General features: G+C 49.0%; 1 protein-coding gene across 5 annotated transcripts in view; it reads left to right on the forward strand.

Moving 5' to 3' along the window:
• The window catches only part of JAG2 (jagged canonical Notch ligand 2), a 288,684-nt gene that overhangs the window by 260,068 nt on the left and 8,076 nt on the right, over nucleotides 1-20,540 (forward strand). For all 5 annotated transcript variants that reach the window (XM_033952670.1, XM_033952665.1, XM_033952666.1 and 2 more), the window contains one exon: nucleotides 18,392-18,523. In XM_033952670.1, the coding sequence (XP_033808561.1) occupies nucleotides 18,392-18,523 (132 nt within the window). The remainder of the gene's footprint in view (nucleotides 1-18,391; nucleotides 18,524-20,540) is intronic.

Here is a 20,540-nt window from a genome sequence, read left to right on the forward strand (position 1 = left end):
GGGTCTGTTCCCCTTGTAGCATTGCTTGCCTACTGCGTCGCAGGGGCTTGAACACAGGGTATCATGCATCTGTAGGGGGCTCAGCAAGGTTCTGCAGAGTGCCGGCTGCATTTTGCCTCGTCCCTTTTCATGTGCGTGAGTCTATGGAGGTTTGATGCTGTCAAACACCAGTCGGCCAAAAAATTCAGGGTTGGAGGAGCGGTAAGTAATTTTGTCTCCCAGATCCAGCTACCTTTAGAGCACAGGTCACAGTGAGTAAGGCTGTTATAGCCTATGAGGAAAATCGGGGGAGCAGGGGGGTAGTCTTTAAAACCTTTTTCTTTTCTTTTTTTCAGGTTTCTGCCCTTTCCTTTAGGCTTCCTCACCTCTCCTAAAATTTCTGGTTTTTAAAAAATTTTTTATTTTAGTTAAAGCATTTTGCCACAGTGGCCATCTTGGATTTCCTGATTATTTTTCTAAGTTATCTAAATCACCTCGTTTTGCCTCAAAACTGGCTGGAATGGAGCCCTCTGGCTCCTTTACCCTCAATTCATGCCAGGTTTGCATTAGATGGGCGCCCAAAGAGCGCCCTTGTGCCATGTGTTATGCAGCACATGAAAGAGGAGGTGGAAGCGATCAGCTTACCTCCCCTTTGCTTTCTAGGGCTAAGAACGGTCAGGGGATCTATTGCCTGGGAGTAAATCTCTTCCAGAGCCCTGGAATGGCAGTCATTCTAAGTGCAGGAGCATGGAGAACATGGAGCCCAAGAGATTCAAGCTGGAGTCAACTAAAGGGGACTTTGCACTGCCTAGTGTGGCATTTTTTCCAGAATATATTCGTCTGATGCGGAGAACTTATCTGTATGGGCAAGATCCCCAGGGGAAGACTAACAGTGCACTAGGAGGTGCTTGTGGGGTTTGGGCTCCCGGAGCGCATCTACCTCCAGTGTTGGAGCCTGCCAGGATCCAGTGGGACTTTCCAAGTGAGACTCAGATGAGGAGTCTTATTTAGAAACATAGAAGATGACGGCAGAAAGGGGCCATGACCCATCAAGTCTACCCACTCTAATAACCCACCCCCCATAACATTACCCCCCTAGAGTTCCCACATGTATATCCCATTTCCTTTTAAGTCAAATCTATTTTATTAAGCAACAGAAAATACAACAGCAATAACAACCATGGTATGCATTTTCATCAAACACCCGCGGAGGACTGGACTCTTATGTCCTCCCCGGACCCACCATACCCCCACTCCCCGACAAAGAAGCCCCCCACCCTCCCCTCCCCATCCCCCCACAGTTACAGAAAAACTCGGAAGCAGGGAACAGCAGAGACATCGAGAAGCACAGGTTCAGAGGTGAAGTCTATTCAAGACCCGACTACGACTCTCAGGAGTCAAAATGTTCAAGTATGGAGTCCAAATGTGGACAAAGTCGCTGCTCCGGCGTCGAGAAGAACGAGCCAAACGGGCCTCCCAGCCCATAAGTTCATGGAGGCGATTCCTCCAGTACCAGAAGGAAGGTGGTTCAGAAGACAGCCAGTAACACAAGATACATTTCTTCCCCAAAATAAAACATTTACTAAGAAACAATTTTTCAGAAGAACTGTACATGTATAAGAAAGAAAAATGGGCAAACAGCATGGACTGCGCGGATACTGGCACAGGGGTCCGCAACAAGCCCTGTAAAAAGGAGGCCATCTCCGTCCAGAAGGTCTGAATCCCCTCACAACTCCAAAGACCATGAAAGTAAGAATTTACCTCCACCAAACAGCGGATACATAACTGAGTATCAATACATCCCATGTGGTAAGCCTGACTTTGGGAAGCATAGGCCCACAGGACAGTTCGAAAATGACATTCACGTAGCTCAGCACTATGTACCAAGCCCGCAGTTCGAGTCAGGGTTTTCAACAAAAAGGCGTCCCCCAAGTCCCTACCCAAGTCCCGCTGCCATGCCTCCAAAATACCAGGGAAAACCTTAGGCGGGCAAAGAGCCAAAATCCGGCCATGCAAAGCAGATATAGAGACCCTAGTATCAGGATCCGCAGCCAAAAAGGTACAAAGCTGGGTCCCAACATCCCCCTGCAAGGAAGTCCCCGGAAGGGAAGCCACATAGTGACTAAGTTGGCAAAAGGCAAATGGGAGGCCAATCTCAGGGACCCCCCCTCCCCAGCAGCTCAGCATAAGGTAATAAAGACCCATCATCCCGCAGAACATGCCGCAGCTGTTCCACCCCCCGCGCCCTCCAGCGACCGAACACGGAAGGTCCAACCCCCGGAGGGAAAGCTAAATTCCCCACCAACGGTAGAAATACACTAGAGTGAGAGTCCTGATTCCACAACCGAAGGATTTGATGCCACACTGTCCACAAGGACCGAAACAAAATACTACGCTTACAGGGTCTCGGCAATTTAGACAACGGGGCATGGAGGAGATACAAGAGATGAAGAGGATAGAAATGATCCCGCTCCAAAGAGATATCCGTATAATAGGAGGTACCCAACACCCAATCACTAAGATGACGAAGCAAACAGGCCTGGTTATAAACCCTGACGTCAGGCACCCCCAAACCACCCCCGTGGGCAGGCCCCACCAACAGGGACCATTTCAGTTTAGGTCTACGACCACCCCAACAAAACCGGATCAATAAGGAGGTAAGGGAACGAATGTCCCTCTGTAACAAAGAAAGGGGAAGAGTCTGAAGAACGTAAAGCCACCTCGGGAATACCACCATACGAAATAAGTGAATTCTCCCCAACAGAGACAGCAGCAACGCCTGCCATTTGGCTAGCAACAGTTTAGTATCCGCCAGGAGTTTATCTATGTTAAGACGATACAATTGGGCCACATCCATCGTCAGCCTAATCCCCAGATATCTAAAAGAGGTGTCAGCCCAGCGCAACGGGAAACTATCCCCCCACAACCTCTGAAGATGAACCGAGGATGCCAGCGCCTCAGATTTCGCAAAGTTCAAGGCGAAGCCAGAGAAATCCCCGTATTCCCGAAGACTTTCCAACAAGACGGGCAAGGAATGCTGCGGGTCCGTTAAAAAGACCAAGAGATCATCCGCAAACGCCGCCAATTTAAAATGTGAATCACCCAGGACCAATCCCCGAATATCTGCATTTGCCTGAAGCTCCCGAAGTAGAGGGTCTAAAGAAAGCACAAACAGGAGCGGCGACAAGGGATAGCCCTGGCGAGTCCCTCGGCCTATAGGAAAGAAACCCGAGCAAGTCCCATTAACCAAAATCCGTGCCTCTGGATCACTATACAGTGCCTGGATTGCACCAAAAAAGAAGGGGCCCAAACCGTACGTCCTCAGCACCGCAAAAAGATAACTCCACCGCACCTTATCGAAGGCCTTCTCTGCATCAAAACTGATGAGCATGGCAGGGCTATCGTCCTGGCCCACCCGTTCTAACGCCAACAAGATGCGCCGGATATTCTTAGCCACCGGTCTATCTCGCACAAACCCCACCTGCGAGTCCGAGACCACCGATGGCAAAACACGCGCCAGACGGTTAGCCAAAAGTTTAGCCAAAAGCTTCGCCTCATAATTCAACAATGAGATAGGACGATACGATTCTGGTAAAAGAGGGTCCTTGCCAGGCTTCGGGAGAACTATAATAGACGCTAGATTTACGTAGCGAGGAAGAAAGCCCTTAGCAACACTCAGATTATAAACCTCAGCCAGTATTGGCGCTACGTCCGTCACCAACAACTTATAAAACTCACTCCGAAATCCATCCGGGCCCGGCGCCTTGCCCAACGAACTGACCCCTATCGCCCCCTCCACCTCCTCTGCGGTGATAGGAAGATCCAAAACAGCTGCATCCCGCTGAGATAAACGAGGCAAATCGAGGCTGTCAAGATAAACTTGCCCATCCAAAAGCTCGGGGCCTGGATCAGTATACACCTCAGCAAAGAACTCCCGAAATAATTCACATATCTCCTCCGACCGATGATACAGCACCCCAGAGGAACCCCGAAGAGTCGCTATGCTCTCAGGTCCACCCCTCGGACGCGCCAGGCGGGCCAACAATCGACTGCTCTTATTCGCAAACCGAAATAAAGAAAACTTATAGTACTCCCTCGTCCGCAAAGCCCGAAGATGCAACAATTCATTCAGTTCCTGCTGGACCTCTAAAAGCTGCGCCCGAAGCAGGAAGGAGGGCGCCCTACCATACTGGCGTCTCAACTCAGTCGCCTTCCGCTCCAAAGCCAGAATCTGCCTATGCTTCCGCTTCGACTCCCTGGCCACATAAGAAATGACATCCCCCCGTAAGACAGCTTTAGCCGTCTCCCAGTAGAGAATGGGATCATCCCGATGCTGCTGATTGTTAACTTGAAAATCACGCCAGCACTGTATCAAAAACTCGTGAAAACGCGTATCCCTATACAGGTAGCAGGGAAACCGCCAGGACCCTCTGTTGTTCAAAGAGTCTCCCCAAGTCCACCGAAAACCCACCCAAGCGTGGTCAGATATTTCAATGGGGCCCATTTCAACCCCCTGTACCCGGGGAAGCAGTTCGCGAGAAATGAGAATAAAATCAATTCGTGAAAGCGTCCCGTGCGCCCTGGACAAGTGTGAGTAATCCCGCTCCAACGGATGTAACACCCGCCACACGTCAAGCAACCCCAAGGTGGATTCCAAAAGTTGACCACCTGTATAAAGCTTGGAGGTCTCTCTACCCGATGAAGCAGAGCGATCCAGCTTTGGGTCCGGTACCTCATTAAAGTCCCCACCCACCAGCATCGGAACATCTCCAAACTGTAAGAGATGATTGCGGAGCCCCCTAAAAAACCTGGCCGAAGGATTATTAGGAGCGTAAACATTGCAGAGCAAAAGAGACCGATTATCAAGCAACACTAAGGCAGCTATATAACGCCCACTAGGGTCGCGGAACACTTTCTGGGTGAGTAAACGAAGACCCTTACGAAACAAAATAATGACACCTCCCTTTCCCCCCACAGCGGGTGCCTCCAAATATGAACCCACCCACCAGGTACAGAGCTTGGCATGTTCCACGGAGGATAAACGGGTCTCCTGTAAAAAGGCAATAGAGGTTTTAGAACGATTTAAACGCTGTAATATTTTAGAACGCTTAATAGGGGAGTGAATCCCCCCTACATTCCATGAAGTTAGAGTGTATTCCAGAGTAAACCTCTCAATTGCCCAATCACACAAGAAGAAAGAACCAATATAGTGCCAGAGAAGCGTCCCAGCCACCGCTTCCCCGGCCTCTCGCCCCCACTTGCCCCAAAAATCAAGCCATACCCCTGCCTCCAAGTCAAACCCCAAGCACAGTGACCCCCAACCCACCCACCCCAAAATTCCACCAACTCCCCGGCCCCCACCGAACCCCACCCCCGCCCCCCAACTCCCCCCCACCCCTCCCCACAAACCCCCCTCCACCTCCAACCCTCCCCCAATCTACACCTAAGATACCCCATAAAGGGCATCACTTCCAGGAAACTAGGTACACCCTCCCACGGGATAATAACCAGTACCCCCCGACCCACCACCCCAAAACTCCGAATCCAGTATGACACAGCCACCATCATCCAAACCCCCAGGAACACTCATCCCACCCCTCCCCCCCCTAACACTACAGCCACAACAACAACCCTCAAAGCCCACTCACCAAACCCAACACCCAGTGCTCAAACCAGGAAGAGCATGAACAAACCCAATCAAACTGAGAACAACCAGGTCAACCCCCCTCCATCCACCCACACACCAACCAGGCAGTCCCTCTAAAAAAAAAAAACACAGGGACCCCACACAGGGGGAGAAGGATGAGACCCTCAGTCCAAACTCAAACCACATAGCAGTCCCCAAAAAAGGGTCTCCTCAGTCCACTACAGCTCCCGGAGGTGGGTCCTCAGGCATCATCTCCGTCACAAAACGCTGAGCGGCCTCCAAGGTGTCGAAATGATGAGTGTTACCCAAATATGTCAGTCTCAGGCGCGCCGGGTATTGCAGAGAAAAAGCAATGTGACGCTGGATGAGACGGGTGCAGAGAGGTGAAAACTTGCACCGTGCCTGCGAGACCTCCGCCGAATAATCCTGAAAGCAGAGAATCGGCTTGTTGTCATACGAGAGCTTCTTGCCCTGCCGCAACGCACGCAGGACCTCCATCTTGTGATGATAATTAAGGACACGGCAAATGACCACTCGAGGTCTGTCAGCATTCTCTCTCCGCTGCCCCAAGCGATGTGCCCTCTCCACTCTCAAGGGGCCCGATGAAGATGGTAAAGACAAAGACTCAGGCAACCAGCGTTCCAATAACGCCCCCAGCTCCACATCTCGCACCGATTCTGGCAGGCCAACAAACCGAAGATTATTACGGCGGGACCTGTTCTCCAGGTCATCCACCTTGGCCCGCAACGCCGCCAATGCTGTAGTGTGGGCTGACTGCTCCTGAGCAAGCTGCTGGACGTGATCCTCCGCCGCACTCACCCGCTGCTGAGTCTCCTTGACCTCTGATGTAAGGGAGGCAAAGCGCTGGTCCAGCGTGTCCAGTTTATCGAGGATGCGCTGAAGTTTGTCCCCCAGAGAGCTCTCCAGAGCTCTGCCGTGACAGCGGTGACCCAGGAAGAGTAAGGAGCCTCTGGCGACGGGGGCGCCCCGGGATCTGCCATCTTGGTCTCAGGCAGCCTGCTCCGCTCCCGATCCTTCCGGACCGCCTTGGCTGCCATGAAGACCCCTCCTAGGCTTCCTGATCCTGCTACCAGGAAACGGCTCCTTACCAGGAGGAAACCAGGCCCAAAATCAGTCCTGCAGGTGAAGACCACGCCTCGCACCGGCGGGTGATGTCTCAGCCAACCGCCTCCCTCGGCGCCACGCAACCTCCAGGGATCCCGGGATCAGCAAAGCAGGGCCGCCAACCTAATCGGGGTGGGAACGCGCTCCTCAATCTATCTCCCCAGCACAGGGAGAGCCCCGCACTCGATTCCAGCCAGCAGAGAGGAGCCGCACCGCGTGTCAGCAAACAGAGACGCTTCCGTTCCCGGCGGCGGCTCCACGTGGCCTCCGGGTGTCCCGCGACTGCAGCAGCAGGGCAGCGACGAAAATAGAGAAAAAAGTGATTCGAGTCTCACCGCGTCTTCCCCTCACTTTTCAGCGCCGCGGGAGACCCAAACCAAAGGGAAGAAAGCAGGTAAAATGCCACGCCGAGGTCGGGTGCATCGGAGCTGTAGAACCACGCTGTCTACAGCTCCATGTTTCCGCCGGAAGTCTCCCATTTCCTTTTAAAGTCTGGCACGCTGCTGGCCTCAATCACCTGAAGTGGAAGTTCATTCCAATGATCAACCACCCTTTCAGTGAAGAAATACTTCCTGGTGTCGCCATGAAATTTCCCACCCCTGATTTTCAGCGGATGCCCTCTTGTGGCCGAGGGACCTTTAAGAAAGAAGATATCCTCTTCTACCTCGATACGGCCCGTGATATATTTAAACGTTTCAATCATGTCTCCTCTCTCTCTACGTTCCTCGAGTGAGTATAGCTGTAATCTTTTCAGCCGTTCCTCATACGGGAGATCTTTGAGCCCCAAGACCATTCTGGACTAATACATTGCTGTCAATGTATTAGTCATGGAATGATGGGATGCTTCTGAAGGGTCCCTTAAAATAGCCAAGACTAAGGCTCAGCTATATCCGATAGCACCGGAGCGTCATTAGCTGTTCTTTCAGCCCAAGGTAGATTCCTTGACAGCGTAGGTAACCAAACGCATGTCCCTGCCAAGCAAGGGAGGCATGGTATTAAAAGATATGTAGGTTCACAGAGTGAAGAGAGTTTGAAGTGCTAATCTTGGGAATCAAGGCAGCAGCAGCAACTTTCTTTGTGACACACCTGTCATACCAGGTCATGGGGGCTTGAGTTGGCTGAAAAACGAGCCTTTGCCCCAACTCCTATTAGCAGGAGTGGACTTTGTAGCTGATGCTCTCTACAACACAATTCTTCAACCGCCGGTCCGCGGACCGGTATCGGTCCGCAGGAAATTTTTGCCGGTCTGCGCAGGACCGGCAAGATTGACTCATTTGAACTTCCTGCCGGTCCGCGCAGGACCGGCAAGATCAGCATCGGAAGCGTGCGCTGGGCCGGAGAGATCTTGGGGAGCCTCCGACAGTGGCTTTCTCCCCTCTCTGCAGCTTTCCTTTACTTCCCAGCGCAGCGATTCACGAAGGCAGCCTCGGGGCTTTTGCTGAGTCGCGGCTGCCTCTGATGATGCAACTTCCTCTTTCCTCAGAGGCGGCGCGACCCAACAAAGGACCCGAGGCTGCCTTCGTGAATCGCTGCGCTGGGAAGTAAGAAGAGCTGCTGGGAGGGGAGAAAACCACTATCAGTCTGGGAAGCTGCTGGGCAGGGGAAAAAAGGGACAGCTGCTACTGGAGAGGGAGAAGGAGAAGGAGAGATGCATCTGGGAGGGGAGGAGGGAAAGGAATCTGGGAAGCTGCTGGGCCAGGAAAAAAAAGGGACAGCTGCTACTGGAGAGGGAGAAGGAGAAGGAGAGATGCATCTGGGAGGGGAGGAGGGAAAGGAATCTGGGAAGCTGCTGGGCCAGGAAAAAAAAGGACAGCTGCTACTGGAGAGGGAGAAGAAGGAGAGATGCATCTGGGAGGGGAGGAGGGAAAGGAATCTGGGAAGCTGCTGGGCAAGATAAAAAAAGGGACAGCTGCTACTGGAGAGGGAGAAGGAGAAGGAGAGATGCATCTGGGAGGGGAGGAGGGAAAGGAATCTGGGAAGCTGCTGGGCCAGGAAAAAAAAGGACAGCTGCTACTGGAGAGGGAGAAGAAGGAGAGATGCATCTGGGAGGGGAGGAGGGAAAGGAATCTGGGAAGCTGCTGGGCAAGATAAAAAAAGGGACAGCTGCTACTGGAGAGGGAGAAGGAGAAGGAGAGATGCATCTGGGAGGGGAGGAGGGAAAGGAATCTGGGAAGCTGCTGGGCCAGGAAAAAAAAGGACAGCTGCTACTGGAGAGGGAGAAGAAGGAGAGATGCATCTGGGAGGGGAGGAGGGAAAGGAATCTGGGAAGCTGCTGGGCAAGATAAAAAAAAGGGACAGCTGCTACTGGAGAGGGAGAAGGAGAAGGAGAGATGCATCTGGGAGGGGAGGAGGGAAAGGAATCTGGGAAGCTGCTGGGCCAGGAAAAAAAAGGACAGCTGCTACTGGAGAGGGAGAAGAAGGAGAGATGCATCTGGGAGGGGAGGAGGGAAAGGAATCTGGGAAGCTGCTGGGCAAGATAAAAAAAGGGACAGCTGCTACTGGAGAGGGAGAAGAAGGAGAGATGCTTCTGGGAGAGGAGGAGGGAAAGGAATCTGGGAAGCTGCTGGGCAAGGAAAAAAAGGTACAGCTGCTACTGGAGAGGGAGAAGGAGAGATGCTTCTGGGAGGGGAGGAGGGAAAGGAATCTGGGAAGCTGCTGGGGAAGGAAAAAAAATGGACAGCTGCTACTGGAGAGGGAGACGGAGAGATGCTGCTGGGAGGGGAGGAAGGGAAGAGAGTTACTGCTGGACAGGAGGAGGAGGGAAGGGAGAATGGAAAAAGGAAGGAAACAGCTGGCAGAGAGATTAGAGGAGGGGAAGGGGAGACACAGGCATGAGAAAGTAGAGAGATTGATGATAGGAAGGGGTCAGCAGAAAAATAAGCAGAGGGACAACGATGATAGATCTGGTGTAGAAGAGATAAAAATGAAGAGAGCAGTGAAGCTGGAATGAATCATGTAAATAGGAGAGAGGGGCACAAGCTGGATGGAAAGGGGAGAGGGACATAGAAAGAAGACAGATACCATATGGAAGGGGGAGAGGACAGATAGTGGATGGAAGGGGCAGATGCTGGATTGAAGAGACAGAGAGGGCATACGCTGGAAGGAAGAGAGTGAAAAAAAGATTGAAAGCAGAAACCAGAGACGACAAAAGGTAGAAAAAAATAATTTTATTTCTATTTTGTGATTAGAATATATCAGATTTGAAATATATATCCTGCTAGAGCTGGTGTTAGACATAACTGGGGACTGCAAAACCCAGGCAGTGCTTCTTTAGCTTTCAGCTGGCTTAGGGCGCTCTCTGACCAGGGGGCAGTTGCCCTAGTTGCACTCCCCTAAAACTATTCCTGTCATGTGTTACTTCAGTATTCTGTTAGCATGATATTTCTGTGTAGCATTCTGTAATAATTTGGCTTGTTCAGTTTTCTTGATAGTAGAGGGGATATATGTGAAGGGGAGGGGAGACAGGGGTTTTGTTGATCCTTGCTCTGAATTATTTGTATTTATAAAATGACAATTCTACAGAATATTGTTTCTTTTTATACTTTAATAAAATACATTCAATATAAAATCATAACTGAGGCTTGTGTGGATGGGATCAGATGATTTGTGGGGACCGAGCTCGTGGAGATGGGGCGGAAACGGGATTTTTAAATTTTACTCCTAGTAGTTTGCCGGTCCACAAAATAATTATTTTTTTTCTGCCGGTCCACGGGTGTAAAAAGGTTGAAGAACACTGCTCTACAATATCAATCATGAGCAAATTTTTGGCTTATTCGATCTCAGCCCACAGAATGCTCTGGATCAGGCAGTGGGCTGGAGATTCCTCCTCTAAGGCTACTCAAGCACACTTCCTTTTCAATGGACAAATGTTGTTCAGAAAGGGTGTGGGTATCATGACCAGTATGGCAAATCGTCATCCGAAATCTCTACCTGACAGCAGACCACGAGCCTCTAGAGCAGGGGTATCAAAGTCCCTCCTCGAGGGCCACAATCCAGTCGGGTTTTCAGGATTTCCCCAATGAATATGCATGAGATCTATTAGCATACAATGAAAGCAATGCATGCAAATAGATCTCATGCATATTAATTGAGGAAATCCTGAAAACCCAACTGGATTGCAGCCCTCGAGGAGGGACTTTGACACCACTGCTCTAGGGGCTCCAGGCCATCTAATTTTTGTGGTTCCAGGCACCTTTGACTACTCAGGTGGGGCCTCCTCTCACAGATTCTTCCAGGGAGCCAGATAGAGATTCTCAGGTCCCAGACAGAGCCAAACCTTGTGTCATCAGCCATTTTCTCTACCTGACTTTTGGGTGCACTCCAGGAAATATCTAAACTTGGATTTAGACATGTATCGAAAATGCCCCTCCATACTATCTTAGCCATAAAAAGATGTATTGTAACTACAGTATAAAGAATATTTACCCTGTAACAGATATATTCCATAGACAGCAAGCAGCCAAACCTTCTTCCAGGGAGCCAGATAGAGATTCTCAGGTCCCAGACAAAGCCAAACCAGTTCTTGTTCTGCTCCAACCTCCAAGAAAACACAGTGATGCCAGGTCACGAGCACCTCCCTTGAAGATAGGGTGATTGCTCTTGGAGCATGCAGAGGTCTGGCCACAGATCTCATCAGACTGTTGGATGCTGGAGATTATTCAGAGCAGTTAAAAGCTTGAATTTGCACAGCCCCTAATGGAGAGATTTGTGGACTCCCCTGCGGGTTGACCAGTGATCTCAAGCAAGGTGACAGCTACAGTTCACAGGCTGTTAGATATTTAAATTATAGAATTTGTGCACACACAGATTTGGTCTCTGGCAGATACTCCATGTACTTAGTCGTGCCCAAGAAAGGCTCAAACGATTGGAAACCCATTCTGGGTCTCGCACACACCAATGCTGCATTGAAAGTACCATTCCTTAGACTTTGATCAGTTATAGCGGTGGTACCACTAGGAGAATTTCTGGCACTGGATTTGACAGAGACCTACCATCACATTCTCATCTTTCTGAAACACAAATTTACCTGAAATTTCATGTCCTAGAAAATCATTACCAGTTCTTGGCTCTTCCCTTTGGGCTGGCGACAGCAACTTGCACCTTTACCAAGGTGATGGTGGTGATCAATGCCCATCTACAGAAGAAGAGCTTGCAGGTTCATCCATACCTGGATGACTGGCTAATTAGGGCTCCGTTGTTCCCAGAAGAAAAACAAACAGTGGCCCACATGGTCCAGATCCTGCAGAGCCTAGGCTGGATGGTTAATTTCCAAAAGAGCCAACTATTTCCGTCCCAATCCCTAGAATACCTGGGAGTATACTTCAAGACAGCAGAAGGTCATGTCTACCTTCCAGAGGCATGCAGACAGAAGCTTTGCACCCAGATAATGAGTTTGTTGGCCAAACCAGCTCTATCTGTGTGACATTACTTTCCAAGTGCTAGGTTCCATGGCAGCCATGATAGACATGGTCCCATGGGCGAAGGCTCACATGCATCCTCTCCAGAGGTGGTCTACTCAGTCAGACCCCCTGCAGATGTCTCTGCCATGGTCTCTGGAAGCTTGGGCTAGTATGAACTGGTGGCTCCATCCATAGGTGTTATCAAAAGGCATGCCCCTCAGATTAGCTTCATGGGTAATTGCGACAATGAATGCCAGCCTAGACTGGAGGTCTCACTTCAACGGACGCCCAATCCAGGGGTATTGGTTGGCCTCCCAAAGGAAGTGGCTGATCAACAGATTGGAACTTTGTGCCATTCGATTGCTGTTGCAGAGGCTAGAGAAGAGTTTGGAGGGGCAAGCAGTCTGAGTCTTCTCGGAAAGTGCTACTGCGATGGTGTATGTCAAGTTGCCAAGGAGGCACCAAGAGTGCACAGCTGAGTCTGGAGACCTGCTTACTATTCAGGTAAGTGGATCCTTATCTTCAGGCTCTGTCAATAGCGCATGTAGCAGGAGTGGACAATGCCCAAGCCGATTTCCTCAGCAGACAGACTGAATCTGGGAGAATGGACGCTGTCTTCAGCAGCCTTTCAATTTTGTCCATTTTTATAGCTCCACTGAGTTGGTTTTGGAGCCAAAATTGCTGCTGCAGTTGCCATCTTGGATTTTCTGATTTTATTTTAAAAAGCTCTCCCTGCTTCAAAATTCCCTGTTTGGGTCTAGAATCAGTCAGGATGGATTCCACAGGTGGTTTAATCACTGTATCATGCCAATTTTGTACTGGATGGGTGCCTGAGGAGCAACCGTGCACCGCGTGCCAGGGCACATGAGGGGAAGCGTTGGGCTAAGCCGTCCCCCCCCCCCCCCCCCCGAGACCCTCCAGAAGCACAGAAAGTTGAAGCTTGAAGAATGGTCTGAAATTTGGCAGCTAAAATTTAATGCTAAGAAATGCAAGGGCTGCAATAACCCGAAGGAACATTACAGTTTAGGGATTGAAAAACTTATGTGCACGACAGAAGAGTGGGACTTGGGTGTGATTGTATGTGATAATCTTAAAGTTGCCAAACAGGTTGAAAAGGTGATAGAGAAAGTTAGAAGGATGCTGGGGTGCATAGGAAGAGGTATGGCTAGTAGTCCTGCCCGATTTCCGATTCGAATAGATTCCTTTGTTAAAAAAAATCAGCCTCCCGATTCAGTGACCGACCCTCCTCCCCGTGCCTTCCTAAAGCAGGAGCGGTAGCGCTGCCTCTTGCTGGCTGTTTCTAGTGGAAGCTGGCCATTTCCTGTTCCCAATGGATACTGGTTTAGCTTGGTGCAGATTCCATTTGGTATTGCTATTGTGGGAGATTCCTGACGAAGCCATGGAGGCGAAACAGGGGTGACCCTGTAGGATCCCTATATTGGATTTGAATTATTGCCGATGAAAGAAACGCCGCCAGGGTAAACCGTTGCAGTAGAGACGGGGAACGGCGAATCATCATTGAAAGCAAAGTGACTGCATTTTGTGCTTTTTATATGCCATACAACCAAGCAGGTGGTCTTCTCTACAGAGAACTGTATTTCAGAGATTTGCATTTAATTCGCTGCTAACATTTTTTGACACAAACTTCATATAAAAGATTGGAGTTTTTTGGCCAAATTGAGGCCTTTTTTCTCTCTTTTTTGAGTTCTGTGAGGTGTGCGATTGTGAAAGATTTGTGCCAAGAGTGGAAGATAAATATATGCGGTGTCTCTTAAGTAGTAGGAGGTTCCTGCTGTTTAATAATTGAGTAAGGAATACTAGTAGAAGTGTGATTTTGAACTTGCTCATTCTCCATAAATTGGGATAGTAATTGAAATCGCCCATTATTATACTGTTGCCCAATTCGCCAGCTTTCCTAATCTCTGAAAACATTTCTTTATATCTTTGCTCATTTTGTTCTGGGGAACGGTAGTATAACCCTACCTTTATATTCCTTCCCTACACGCATGGAATTTCTATCCATAAGGATGCCACACTGCTATCTGTCATGCAGAATGTTTATTTTATTTGATTCAACTCTCTTTTTAACATATAGCGCAACCCCCCCCCCCTTCCAATTTGATCTATTCTATCCTTGCGATATAATTTGTACCCAGGTAACAGTGTCCCATTGATTGTCCTCCTTCCACTAGGTCTCTGAAATGCCTATTATATCTACCTCATCATTCAGTGCTATATATTCTAACTATTTTATTTTTTGGGCTTCTAGTATTTGTATACAGACATGTCAAATTGTGTTTTTTTCCTTGTAATTACAAGCTGCTGAGAAGACGGGGACAATTTGAGTCTCTTACACTGCCTTCCTCTTAAACCCTCCTGGCTTTCTTTTATCATTATTCAAACCTCTCTACTAGGACTCCGTAAATATCCTGTTTCAATAGTATCCTTCAAGGATACTTCACACTGAACCACCTGCACTTGGGCAACGGTCAGCTTTCCCCTGCATCTTATTTTAAAAGCTGTTCTATCTCCTTTTTAAATGTTAGCACCAGCAATCTGGTTACATCCCGGTTAAGGTGGAGTCCATCCTTTCGGAACAAGCTCCACCTTTCCCAGAAGGTTGCCCAGTTCCTAACAAATCTAAATCCCTCATCCCTGCACCATCGTCTCAACCACCCATTGAGACTTCAGAGCTCTACCTGCCTCTTGGGTCCTGCATGTGGAATAGGGAGCACTTCTGAAAATACTACCCTGGAGGTTCTAGACTTTAATTTCCTACCTAAGAGCCTAAATTTGGCTTCTAGAACCTCCCTACTGCATTTCCCTATGTCATTGGTACCCACATGTACCAAGACAGCAGGTTCCTCCCCAGAACTATCTAAAATCTTATCTAAGTGATGCGTGAGGTCTGCCACCTTCGCACCAGGCAAGCAAGTAACCAAGTGATCCTCACATCCACCAGCCACCCAGCTATCTACATGTCTAATGATCAAATTTCCCACTATAACAGCTGTCCTAACCTTCCTCTGCATCCCCTGGTAGGCAGGTCTTGGTTACAGGGTTGCTTCCTACTTCACAAGGGTGATGCTCTCCTTTATGAAAATCTCTATCTGACAAGGCCAGACGAGGTGGGACATTTCTACAATAACCCTGTAGGTCTCTTCTATGTACCTTTCTTTCTCCCTTAGCTCTTCAAGTCTGCTACTCTAGCCTCAAGAGAATCGGATCCGTTCCCTGAGTGCTAGGAGCTCTTTACACCAAGCACACACACAAGACCTGTTACCAACTGGGAGATAATTAAACATTTGACACTCAGTGCAAAAGACTGGATAGCCCCCATCTTTCTGCTGGACTGCTGCCTGCATCTTAATATTGGTGATTTCTTTCTTAAATTGCTATGGGAGTTGGAATATGTATTCTAAGTTCCCCTAAGATTACTAGTTATATGTTAGGTTATGGTAATGTTCAATTTTTATTATTATTTTGCAATGTTGTAATTGGTAGGTTACCCTTTAGGGATTTCTTAAGAGCTAATTATGTTTGTAGTCTTCTAATTGGTTCAAGGAACTATAAATCAGAAATCATGCCAGCGGGTGGGTGGGAGCAGTGGGAGTCATGTGCCTGACTTGGTCCTGCTTGTCAATGGAGAAAGCATTGTTTTTCACTTGTAGTAAGTGTTTTATGTGTACAAATAAGACTGATCAGGCTTAATCCTTGCCTCTTGCCTGAGAGCTGCATTCTTTCCGTAGCTGAGGGACCAAGGAAATCACTTTGTATGCTCAGAACTTTTATGCTAGCTCTAAGCTCTGAGAGAGCTATTATGCCTCGGATGGCATCACCCGCTTGTGTGCCTGATCAAGCCTGTTGTCTATGGAAAATATCTGTTACAGGGTTAATATTCTTTATAGTTACAATACATCATTTTATGGCTAAGATAGTATGGAGGAGCATTTTCGATACACGTCTAAATCCAAGTTTAGATATTTCCTGGAGTGCGCCCAAAAATTGGGTAGAGAAAATGGCTGATGACACAAAGTTGTTAAAAGTTGATAAATTGCAAGAGGATTGTGTGAAATTGCTAGAGGACCTTGAGCAACTGGGTGTCAAAATGACATGTGATGTTTAATGTGAACAAGTGCAAAGTGATGCATGTGGGAAAGAGGAACCTGAACTATAGCTATGTGATTCAGGGTTCCCCATTAGGAGTTACTGCCCAGGAAAAGGATCTAGGTGTCATTGTTTAGGATACATTGAAACCCTCAACTTAATTTGTGACAGCAGCTAAGAAAGTAATAGTGTTAGGAATTATCAGGAAAGGAATGAAAGATACAAATATTATAATGCCCTTGTATCGCTCTATGGTATGGTCGCACCTTGAATACACTGTGCAATTCTGGTCACTGTATCTCAAAAAAGATGTAGCGGAATTAGAAAAGGTACAGAGAAGGGTGACGTAAATGATAAATGGAAAGTGTCTAGGGCTCTTCAGCTTGTAGAAGAGATGGCTCAGGGGTGATATGATAGAGCAGTGTTCCTCAACTTCATGCCCACTTCCTTCAGGGCCATCCAGCTGGGCTGCTCCTTTTGCCTTCAGAGGCACGTTGCAGGGACGCGCGGGCAGTGGCTCTTACACGCTGCACATTGCTCCAATGATGTCGGAGGGAAGCCTTCCGGGTCAGCCATGTGCAGGGTGAAAGAGCCGCTGCCCGCGTGTCCCTGCAACAAATGCCACTGAAAGCAGGAAGGAACAGACCACCTGGAAGGAGGTAACTGGGTTCCCCTGCTGACCAGGAAGACTTCTTCCCTCCGACATCAACTCTGACATCGGAGAGAAGCCTTCTCGGTCGGCTTCGGTGGATGGAGATGGGCAGGAAGGAGGGCAAGTGATCCCCAGCAGTGGCTTTTGTCGGAGGCGGGCAGGTAGGCAATAAGGAGGGCAAGGGATCCTTGGCGGTGGCAGCCATTAATGAGGAAGGGGTGGGAGACCTGCGCAGTACTGCGTACCCCCAACAAGTGGCTTGCGTACCTCCTAAGGGTACATGTACCACATGTTGAGAAACACTGTGATAGAAGTCTTTTTTTATTTTTTTTAAATTCTTTATTCATTTTATAATTCACAACAAGTGTACAGTAAATATCAAACAATTAGAATACAATATCACTTGAAAATCTACCATATCATACAACTGTGATAGAAGTCTATAAAATACTGAGTGGAGTGGAAAGGGTAGATACGAATTGCTTGCTTATTTATTTATTTGGGTTTGTTTGTTTTTATCCTGTCCTCCCAGAAGAGCCCAGAATGGGTTACAAGAGTACATCCACAGTAGATTAACAAAACATGAAAAAATAAATACATACGCTGATACAAATAAGTAGAGCCATAGTTAGATCACAGATTTTGGACATGAATTTGCCCATACATTCTGACAGAGTTCAAATATATAAGAGACAATTTTGAGAGTTTCTTCATCTATTTTGCCCATTTTCTCTATTTTGGCATTTTACAGGGACTTTTCACTGTCCTCAAGTACAACTTAACATACAATTATATATTGGGTAACCTTATTCTTCAGACCCAGGAGAAAAAGTTGAAATAGATCTGGGTTTACCCCCTTTGCATACATGGCAATGCAGTCCTACTTTTCTTCTGATAACTAAGTTCCTAACTCTTCATGCATGCAGTGGGATAAAGCCAGAACTGGCTTAACTTGTTTTCCTTAATATGTAGCTAGAAGATTATTTATGTGGCATCAATGTGATTACCAAAATAATAGCTATTAGGGATGCACATTTGTTAGCATACATCTGTTTATTTATGTGCCTTAAAATTTTGTGTACAATACATATCAAGTCAATTTAACATACATTAAAATTAATGAAAATGTGCATGTGTTAGTCTTGAAATTTGATTTTTAAAAAGTGTGAAGATGACAAAAAAAAAACCCCAAACAAACCTGAAAACTGTTTCATTATCTTTATGGAAACAGTATACGATATCCACTTTTTCCCCCTAAATGGACACCTCCTTCATGAATTGAGACATGAATAAGTTTTTTCTACTCTGATATTCTTATCACTCTATATGGCCAGCTTCCAACTATGGATCAAATCCATTGTATAATACACCAATATGCAATACATTTAGTGTTTGTGAAGCATGAATAAAACTCTAGTTTAGAAATGACTACAGTAAGAATTGTGTGCATGTATGCATTCTTAACTGTTTGATTTTCAACAGGGCATTACTGTGGAAAACATCTGTCATGAAATAAGATATTTACCAGCCACACGGTCTGTTTCCCGGGATAGGCTGTTGATAATTCTCTGTGACTTATCATACACAACAGAGCGAGCAGTTGAAGTTGCAATAGTAAGTAGCAACTTAACACAACATTGTAATTGGATTTGACAAAGCTAGAGTTAATTTTGTTTGAGCAAAGTATAACAAACAAATGCTATTATTTCCCCATAACAAGACCATGGGCCCAGTAGAGCGATTTATCCAAATGATAAGTGATATTTAAATGTTCTGGCTGATATTCAGCTGGCAGCAGTAAACATTTTTTTAAACACTGATCATCACTGGCTATAGACTAGCACCTGGTATTCAATGCCAGGTCATATCTGGGCACTAGTATTGAATATTGGAAGTTTAATTTATTTACTGGTCTTGCCAATATTCAGCCAAGGCCCAAATAAGACAGTTATGTAGGCCCTGGCAGAATGTCGGCTGGCACCCGCCTAACTCTTGCAACATAAAAAAAGCCCCTTAATTCTCCTCTTGGACCTCCACCACAACAAAGGTCCCCCTGCTTCCCACCTCCCCAGCCCATACTATGAAAACCTCCCCCCACCCTCTAAAATCTAGACAAGCCCTCCTGGGCCTACCTTTTGCTCCCTGGTGGTCCAGTGGATGCACTAAGTAGGGGCAGTAGCGAAGCACTCTCACTCTTACTTCTTGTGACTGCTGATACCAAATGGCTGCCATGACCTCTCACAGTACTAGCTGCTGCAAGGGGTCATAGCAGACATTTGGTACCAGCTACCACAAGGAGCAGGAGTGAGGAGGGCTTTACTCCTACCCCCAATGCCTACATTTGATTACCGTATTTTCGCGGATATAACGCGCGCGTTATACGTGATTTTACGTACCGCGCATACCCCTCGCGCGTTATATGCCTGAGCGCGGTATACAAAAGTTTTTAAACATAGTTCCCACCCCGCCCGACGCCCGATTCACCCCCCCAGCAGGACCGCTCGCACCCCCACCCCGAACGACCGCTCGCACGCGCTCCCACCCGCACCCGCATCCACGATCGGAGCAAGAGGGAGCCCAAGCCCTCTTGCCCGGCCGACTCCCCGACGTCCGATACATCCCCCCCCCGGCAGGACCACTCGCACCCTCACCCCGAAGGACCGCCGACTCCCCAACAATATCGGGCCAGGAGGGAGCCCAAACCCTCCTGGCCACGGCGACCCCCTAACCCCACCCCGCACTACATTACGGGCAGGAGGGATCCCAGGCCCTCCTGCCCTCGACGCAAACCCCCTCCCCCCAACGACCGCCCCCCCCCAAGAACCTCCGCCCGTCCCCCAGCCGACCCGCGACCCCCCTGGCCGACCCCCACGACACCCCCACCCGCCTTCCCCGTACTTTGCGTAGTTGGGCCAGAAGGGAGCCCAAACCCTCCTGGCCACGGCGACCCCCTAACCCCACCCCGCACTACATTACGGGCAGGAGGGATCCCAGGCCCTCCTGCCCTCGATGCAAACCCCCCTCCCTCCAACGACCGCCCCCCCCCCAAGAACCTCCGACCGCCCCCCCAGCCGACCCGCGACCCCCCTGGCCGACCCCCACGACCCCCCCACCCCCCTTCCCCGTACCTTTGGAAGTTGGCCGGACAGACGGGAGCCAAACCCGCCTGTCCGGCAGGCAGCCAACGAAGGAATGAGGCCGGATTGGCCCATCCGTCCTAAAGCTCCGCCTACTGGTGGGGCCTAAGGCGCGTGGGCCAATCAGAATAGGCCCTGGAGCCTTAGGTCCCACCTGGGGGCGCGGCCTGAGGCACATGGGCCAAACCCGACCATGTGTCTCAGGCCGCGCCCCCAGGTGGGACCTAAGGCTCCAGGGCCTATTCTGATTGGCCCACGCGCCTTAGGCCCCACCAGTAGGCGGAGCTTTAGGACGGATGGGCCAATCCGGCCTCATTCCTTCGTTGGCTGCCTGCCGGACAGGCGGGTTTGGCTCCCGTCTGTCCGGCCAACTTCCAAAGGTACGGGGAAGGGGGGTGGGGGGGGTCGTGGGGGTCGGCCAGGGGGGTCGCGGGTCGGCTGGGGGGGAGGGGGGTTTGCGTCGAGGGCAGGAGGGCCTGGGATCCCTCCTGCCC

This window comes from Geotrypetes seraphini, chromosome 7 (assembly GCF_902459505.1).
Source record: "Geotrypetes seraphini chromosome 7, aGeoSer1.1, whole genome shotgun sequence".
Taxonomy (NCBI): Eukaryota; Metazoa; Chordata; class Amphibia; order Gymnophiona; family Dermophiidae; genus Geotrypetes; species Geotrypetes seraphini.